General features: G+C 38.6%; 1 protein-coding gene across 1 annotated transcript; it reads left to right on the top strand.

Moving 5' to 3' along the window:
- Positions 1 to 123: 123 nt before the first annotated feature.
- Positions 124 to 2,372, top strand: CCT6 (chaperonin containing TCP1 subunit 6). The gene is given in 3 exon segments (XM_068303154.1): positions 124 to 389; positions 797 to 1,770; positions 1,773 to 2,372. Coding segments are annotated over 3 exon segments (1,599 nt in total). The 5' UTR covers positions 124 to 252; the 3' UTR covers positions 2,261 to 2,372.
- The last annotated feature ends 6,777 nt before the right edge of the window (positions 2,373 to 9,149 follow it).

The following is a 9,149-nucleotide window of genomic DNA, read 5'->3' as shown; positions in this document are numbered from 1 at the left end:
CCACCCAGCAGCATAACTTGCGAGCGCTGTTAAACAACAGCATCATTTGCGAGTACTGTTCAGTTAACAGCAGATAAGTTCTTGACTCGATACTTTCGACGATTTGGGTAATTCGGGCACACTGGCGCGACGAGATTACTCATTTGTTTTCTGATTCGACCAATTTCAGCGCGTGTCTTCGATTTTGCTGTTAATTTTTGTTTCTCCCATTAAAACGATTTAAATTTTCTGAGTGAAAAAGCAAACAGAAGAATGGCTTCCATTAGCTTGCTGAATCCCAAGGCTGAGTTTGCCCGTGCTGCCCAGGCGTTGGCCATTAATATTAGCGCTGCCAAAGGATTGCAGGATGTAATGCGTACGAATTTGGGTCCCAAAGGCACTGTTAAAATGTAAGTGTAAATGGAATATTTGTTTATTTGCTAGCAACAAATAGCTACGACAAAGATTCCGGGCTATATACTATTTACAATTAAATAAGAAATATAAATTTAATGACAGCTGCCGTCTGCTGCGGCGGCATATGTCATTTGAGGTTAGAAACGACAGCAAACATAGCGGCATGCGTCATGCAAACAGGATAAAAAAGAATGGGAGGGCCATAGATGTACTCCCTACAGATGATGTCAAAATATACAAGAATTTAAATAAACTTCTAGCATTTTCGATTGACCACTTTAGCAAAGTTTCTATAAAAACGAACTAAAAAGAGATGGAGTGAGAGAAAGGGAGAGAGAGAGAGAGAACGACTCACGAGTCTTATTTTTCTAATAATGTTCTCGATCTTTCTTTTGGTCAGGTTGGTTTCTGGCGCCGGTGACATCAAAATCACCAAGGACGGCAATGTCTTGCTGCATGAAATGCAAATCCAGCATCCGACCGCATCGATGATTGCTCGTGCCAGCACAGCCCAAGATGATTCCACTGGCGATGGCACCACTACCACTGTAATGCTAATTGGTGAGCTGCTGAAACAGGCTGATATCTATCTATCCGAAGGCTTGCATCCTCGCATTATGACCGAAGGATTTGAAAAGGCACGCGATAAGGCTCTTGAAGTTCTCGATGAGGTAAAAGTTCCTGTGGAGATCACGAAGAAGAATCTTACGGAGATTGCCAATACCAGTTTGAAGACCAAGGTGCATCCCGGTCTGGCTGATTTGCTAACTGAAGTCTGTGTGGAGGCTGTGCTGACCATCGCCAGTGAGAATAAGTCCAAGCCAGTGGATTTGCATATGGTTGAGCTCATGGAAATGCAGCATAAAACCGATACAGATACCCAACTGGTGCGTGGTCTTGTAATGGATCATGGAGCCCGTCACCCGGATATGCCAAAGCGGTTGGAAAAGGCCTATATACTGACGGCTAATGTTTCCCTGGAATACGAAAAGGCCGAGGTCAATTCCGGTTTCTTCTACAAGACGGCTGAGGAGCGGGAGTCATTTGTACGCGCCGAGCGTGAGTTCATTGATCAGCGTGTAAAGAAAGTGATTGAGCTGAAACGTGCAGTCTGCGATGGCAAGGATCGCACCTTTGTTTTGATCAACCAGAAGGGTATTGATCCCATTTCATTGGATGCTTTGGCTAAGGAGGGCATTCTGGCTTTGCGTCGTGCCAAGCGCCGTAATATGGAACGTTTGGCTTTGGCTTGCGGTGGTACCGCTATGAATTCATTCGATGACCTCCAGGAGGAACATCTGGGCTATGCCGGTGTCGTCTATGAGCATGTGTTGGGCGAGAATAAATATACATTCGTTGAGGATTGCAAAAATCCCTGTCGGTGACCATATTGATTAAGGGTCCCAATAAGCATACCATTGTCCAGATTAAGGACGCCATACGCGATGGTTTGAGAGCCATCAATAATACAATTGCTGACAAAGCTTTGGTGCCAGGCGCTGGAGCCTTTGAGGTGCGCGCCTATAATAAATTGGTGGACTTTAAGGACACTATTAAGGGTAAATCCCGTCTAGCCGTTCAAGCTTTTGCCGATGCTCTGCTGGTCATACCAAAAACATTGGCAGTCAACAGCGGGTACGATGCCCAGGATACGATTGTCAAGTTAACTGTGGAGGATCGCCTCAATCCAGACTTGGTCGGTCTCGATCTGGCTACCGGTGAGCCCATGAAGCCAACAGATCTGGGTGTCTACGACAATTATATTGTAAAGAAGCAAATCCTCAATTCCTGTTCGATCATTGCCAGCAATCTGTTGCTAGTCGACGAGGTGATGCGTGCGGGCATGACCAGCCTCAAGGGCTAGTCCCCGCTGCTTGTTCCCCCCTCGGTCACTCTATAATTAACTAACTTATGTTAATGCATTTTCAACATACCCGCGACTAAACCAAAACAATTAAAAATCACGAAATGCAAAATCAGAAATACTTCTAGTATTCACATACACACACACAAACCAACATTTAACCCATATAAAATGTATTTCTCAACAAGTCTTAATATTTTTTTTTTATGCATTTTCCATTGTTTTGCTAACGATTACGCCTAATAAGAACCATTGGTTTAAAAAAACAAGAAGAAAAGAATTGAATAAAAAAAACTTAATAAAAAAAAACCACACACAAATTTTACTACAATCAACGTGTTAAATTGGGGACCTTAAAACCAAAACCCTCTTGTTTCGTTTGCAGCCTTTGACACATTATAATGAAATTTTTGGTGTTGCCAGTTGAATTTATGTAAATGGGTCAACCAATCCACTTACCCAACATCACCCCCATCATTGGGAACCTAAGCACTGCCTACTTCAAAAAGGAGCAACAGCTAGGCTCAAGTACAGTGAGAATCCGTTAAAAGTGGCAAACATAAAATATTGTGAGCCAATCCTTTATTTCTACAGATTTTACTAAAAAAAAAAAAAAAAACAAACATCTTTAAAATGTAATTGATCGTTTTAAGCAGTTGTTTGTATAAGATCTGAAGTCTTATCTCTTTTTAATCGTCTTGAGTGCAAGAATCTAACTCCTTTTGCTATCTATCTAATCTAAATCATCCATGTGAAACAATATTGAGAGTCCACTGTGTATGTGTGTGTGTGTGTTCCGGGAAAAGCACAAATCCGCATCGAATTTGTTTTCCCTTTTTTTCTTTTTTGATTTGTTTTTTGCCATTTCACCAAAAAAATGTCTAAAGGGATTTTTCATGTCAACGTACAGAAATTGATATTGAAATCAGCATGATAATGAGCTGTAAATTTTGTTTTCCATCTGTCGTCCTGTCTGCTTGTGTGTCCATTTTGTATATATTTAAATGTTGTCGAGGAAAATAAAACCCTTTTTTGTTCGTGATGGTGCTCGGCTGAGAAGGAGCAGGGGAAGAGCTTTGATTTCCATTTCCTCACCACACACACACACTCTCACACATACAGGGACGTGAAAGATATGTGAGTGTGTGTTTGTGTGTATTAAATTTATGTATTAACATTAGCTATTCGGTCTGGTCCATGAAAAGATGCCAGGTAGGCAGACCGGTCGACCAAAATTGGATTCTCCAACTCCATCAAAAAGGTGAAACAAAACCGTGGTGGTCCCAGCATTTGTCAACATTTTCTCAGGCGTTTCTTGAACAAATGTCTGACCGCTTTGTCTTTGGCAAGGTCCAGATGTCAAACTTGAAACTTGAAACTTTCTGCACCATGGGCCACAGGGCATTGTGAACTCTGATAATCTATGGAACCTACGAGTACCCATTCTATATGGCATGTATTTTTCAGACTTTACCAATGACTGTAAAGAACTATTATATTTAAACAATAGGTGACTCATATATTTTATATTATCTGCTTATTTTTAACATTGTTTAAAGTAAAATTGAAATATTTATTAAAGTAATCGATCCATGTTATTTGCTCAGTAATCTCAAGGCAAATACCAAAGTATGGTAGTAAATTTGATTTGGCAGTTTATCCGTTTCGTGGATTCAAATTAAATGCACAAAATTTACCATTGCATACGCACAGGGGCCCAATGAGAAGTTTCCATTTCGCTGATTTTCTCGTTTTCGTTTTCTGCTTCTGATTTTCGGGTGACTTCATTAGTAATTCTTTTTTTTTTTTGTGCTCTAGAAAATTGAGCTAAACTTAAATGAATTTGTCGTTAAATTTGTTAAAAATAAACCATTTTTTGTTTGTTTTGTAGTTTAATTAATTTGAAAAGAGAAACGACATAAAGAAATGGGTGTTAAAAAACGAATCCAAAAAGGGAAATGGAAAAACGAAGCAACAAATTGAAATTGATTTTTATTTAACTTGGGCACAAGGACACAGAGCAAAAGTAAATAAATTAGCGTAAAAAGGATTAGACACGCCTACACAAAAGCAAAGATGCCAGAGAAAGAGAGACAGCAAAACGTAGGGGAGCGACAGAAGAAGTTGGAGTTCTAGGGACAGTTGTAGGATCGTTAATACTCGTTGTCCTGCCATAAATCATTCATTTCCGCTTTCGGCTGGCAAAAGCAAAAGCAAAACAATTTCTTATTTAATTTATATGTCGCTCATGTCCTCATTTTTCCTCTACCATCCTCAGGCTCTTCTTTTCCTTTGTTAACTTTCATTTTCGTTCATTTTGTTGCTTTGCGCGCGCGAAATGAAATTGCAGATAATTTGCAAGTAGGCGGAAAAGACACAAATTGCAGGCAAATTGCTTGAAAATGAAGAGGGAACCAGAAACAACAACAAGAAGGCAAAGAAATATAACAAGGCAGTCAACAGAACACAGAAGACTAAGAGAAACAGAGCAGACAATGACCAATTTAGTGATGGGTATCTGGTGGCAACTTTCTTGTATTCCCCCATGCATGCCTCTTGCCTCTTGTCTCTTGCCTCTTTGTGGCCATTGCGTGCAAATGGCTTTTTGTTGAAGGTACACACACACACCCACACACACACACACAACAAAATTGTTGCTACCTACATAATTAAATGGCAATTGCCCATGGGAGGAAAGGTGTGTCAGATGGGGGGAACTTTCTCAAGCATTCTGTAGTCTACTTTTTCGGGTTTTACACACTATTTAAATTTTCCTTTCAACTATTTTTTTGTTGTTTTTGTCATTCTGTAGTAAATTTACAGCCTCGAGGTCACTTAGGTTAGCTATTTTTTGATTGCTTTACCTGTGAATTTTAATATTGTCCATGAGTTTGCGAGACTCTTTTCTTTATGCCAAAATAAAAGACTTCTATGACCATTAAACTTTCCCTCTGTCCAGACTCTGTAATTATTATCATTTGGCATCTTAATCTGAGAAACTAAAAAGCTTCTGTTATGTCCATATATACTCCCTATATACATAGGTGCCGATAATAACCACTTGCCTTGTATATTAATACAGACTAGGCACTTTTGATTATGCTCCAAGTCTATGAACCTTGAAATGGCACATGGTTGGCCATCATAAATCATATTGGCAAGTGTCAGTTGAAACAGCTGTTACTCCGTCAAACTCTTGGTTTTCTCCTGAAATATAATCTTAATGCAGATCTCAGACACAACTGAGACTGCCACCTAAGAAAAAAAAAGCAGAAGCTCAATATGCGATATGGAGATGAAGAAAATGATGACATTTTGGGGCCAAAAGTAAAAACTCAAATACAAAGTACTTACACACACACACACAGACAGACACAGACATATGCACATACTAATACATGTAAACCACCGAAAGGAAGCGACAAAGGCGTCGACAAACCATGTATAGAGGACCAAGTCGACAAAGTCAAGGACTTATTCCTCTTCACCATCATCACCACACATCATGGGGGGGGGGTTCCTTTTGGCCTCCTACCAGTGATCCACTGATACACCACATTTCTACCCAGCACGTTTTAAATATAAATTTATATAAATGTTTCTTGGTATGTTTCGAAGCAGAGAGAGAGAGAGTGGAAGCGGAGGCGGTGTCGTTGGTGTCGTTTGGGGCTTCCGTTCTTTTAGCTTCTTCCCTTCAGAGTTTCTTTCGTTTCGCATTTTTTGTTTTCTTTCTTGGTTTGATGTGTGTTTACTTGCGTGCTAAATTTTATTTGACTTTGCATGACTTTCGAGTGTCTTTGAACTGCGTTGCTGGTGCTTGGCCCGCACCAATCGCACCCCACACCACCCACCACCCATTACCCATTACCCATCACCCACCATCCTTCATTCGCCTTAACAACCCGATTTTTTCTTTTTCCAAACATTCCAAATCGATGAAAAATTGTTCAATAGACTAACTAAAATTCAGCTTTAGAGCATTGCAAATCATTTGGAAATTGAATTTTGGCCTAAGGACCACAAATCAGTTGACCAAACTCTCACATGCACCCAAAACCGCCATGCCACCACATCAATCCTCCATCCACCGCCCATTCAGTCGTTTTGTGTGTGTGTGTGTGTGGGTGTGAATGTCCTTCGCTTTGGCAGTTGAATCCGTCAGTGGAAGTAGAACCGCAATTCCAAAATTCTTTGCAAGGCCATTAAAAAGGACGACAAAAAAATTCCAATCTTGAAGCTGAAAGCCATTAAAATTTCTTCTCTAACAATTAAGCAGTCAACATCGGCCAAATATATGTATGTATGTATGTATGTATGCACATATACATTTACATATGAATTTGCTGTATGTGGAATATAAATACAAAAACTCGACCAAAGCTTTTTGGGGTTTTTCCCTCTTGAATGGCGTTTAATTAGCAATATGGATAATTAATTAGTCTAATTTGCCATATTTTGACATACACATTTGATTTATGCTCCAAGCTGAGGGATGAACGGAACGGAAGGGAGCGAAGGGGCTGCTGATGGTGGGGTTCGGTCAAGGTGGCACATAGATCGCATGGCAACTCATTAGTGGGCATCAATTTTACATGAGATTGTTAACAGAAAAATGCACAAAGAACTAATTCAACCGTTTAAATGATTTCCTTTAATTATCAGAAACAAAGTAATCAATGTAAATAATACAACAATAATGAATATATTAAAAAAAATAGCCCCTTTTTAATTATATTTGTGACATGAGTGCGTATGAGTGATATTCGTTAGAAACTTTAAGTTCTCTACATCTCTCTATCTTTTTATCTCTCTTATAAAGGTCATAATTGGGAACATAACACTATGCGAACAAATAGTGGCAATAGTTTAAAAGGAATGCTGACAAAATCATGGATGCTTCTGCTGCTGCTGCTGCTGTGGTTGCTCATACGCCATGTTGGCTCTGGCGTTGGTCATTGGTTGGCGACTTGTCAAGCGTCCACACTTTAGGAATTTATACAAATAACTCTTTTGCTGGCCCACACACACATGACCCTACCGCCCCCTACCCACCCTCTTCACCCTGTTTCTTGTTGCCCTTGACATTATCATATTTTCATTAAGCTGAAAGCAACCAACAGTAACAAAAAACAAAAAAAAAAAAACACAAGGAGAAAAGAAAAAGAGCCTGGGAATCAAAACTACATTTTCTCAGTGCCAAAATTTAAATGCTCTTTACAAATAGTTTATGACTTCGATCAATTTGTTTGCTTGTTCATCAATTAAGTCACTTTTCATACTTTTTTTTTGAGTCGTTTAAAGTTCAGACAACTTTTTTCCTAAGGATAATGTTTCGATAAAAGAAGTTACTGATTGCGTTTAATGTTTATTATTTACGACCATTATTTGTATTTTGAAATTCTTGTGAACCAATTTCTATGATGGAGAAGCCTTTTTATGGACAAGAGAATGTGTCCTTTCAATATTTTCAACTCGTATACAAATATTTTCAGTCTAATACTAAAGGTTTTGATTTCACATTGAAGATAGATTAACTTGGTTAGTCGTCTTTATCAAGGCGTTTTATAAATTAAAATCTTTGCTTTTTTTTTTTGTTTCGGTATTTTTCTTTGTCTTCTGGATGAAGGTGTGGAAAAAAGGCAGAACAGAATGTTTCGCAAATTAAATATATGTGGCCTTTTGTTCTTGTGCAAGGGTATAAAAAGGAAGAAGTGGAAGAAAAAAAACTAACCGAAACCGAACAAGTAGAACTTGCCAAATGGAAATTGAGTAATGGACGGTCAACTTTTTTTTTTTTGCTTTTGCCGTTGTCGTTATTTATTTATTCGTTGGTTTTGTTGTTGTTGTTGTTTAAAGTTTGTTAATTATTTTTTGGCGCCAGAGGCAAGTTTTACCTATAACGTCCTTGGGTCTCTTCTGCATCAGCAGGACCTGACCCTGTTGATGGCGATGGTGATTGTGATGATGATAATGATGATATATGGCGATATATGGTTACCCCAAAGATACATATACATACATACATATATGTATATGTATGCAGAAGTTGCGTTTTGTTTGTGTTCTGTCAGGCAAATGGCGGTTTCCCCACTCCCTTATCCATCATTCATCATCATTTTTCGCCACATACATTTTCTTCTTCTCTACTTTTACCTTTCTTCTGACCAAAGTCTTTTGTCTCTAATATTCGTATCTCTCTTTTGGTTTTGTGGGTCGTTTGTCATTCAAAGCACACACTCACACACACACACACGAATGCAAATTGAGTGTCCCTTGCCAAAGGTCAAAGGTCGTTTAGCTGGATTTATTTAAGTTAAATGATTTCTTTGGCAATTTTTGTTTTTACTCGCACTTAAATGTGCCTTAATCATAAGAATTAAGTATATGAATAACTAATTCTTAATTAACTGACTAACCCATTCTTAAATTTTTCTAGAAGTAAAAGCAAAGTATTTATATAAGGTTTAAAGGCCCAACACAAGGATATTTGGACTGAATATCTCATTTTTCGACTTTAGCCACGAGCCCTCAATCTTCTAAATCCGAGTTCTATTCGTTGACAATTTTAAGTGTTTATCTTCATGTGTGTCTGTGTGAGTGTTAGTGTGTGGCAAATTCCTATCAGTTTAAAATGTAAGAAACAAATTCCATATCATAAAATTTCTTTCCACATGGTCTACTTATAATGTTTTCGATTTGAGAATTTAACAGTTGATCGAGTAGAAAATAAAGTTAACAACTTACTCTCGAATAGATGGAGTCCTTGTCTGTCACTCTCTCTCTCTCTGTCTCTTTCTCTCCAACGACTACTTAAAAGGAACTTGAACATATCTACGTATGTACATATGCCAAAAGGGAGCCAACCAGCAGCCATCATAAAACAATTTTA

This window comes from Drosophila tropicalis, unplaced genomic scaffold, assembly GCF_018151085.1.
Source record: "Drosophila tropicalis isolate 14030-0801.00 unplaced genomic scaffold, ASM1815108v1 contig_158, whole genome shotgun sequence".
In the NCBI taxonomy this organism is placed as follows: Eukaryota; Metazoa; Arthropoda; class Insecta; order Diptera; family Drosophilidae; genus Drosophila; species Drosophila tropicalis.
This window is presented reverse-complemented; position numbering and strand designations above follow the sequence as displayed.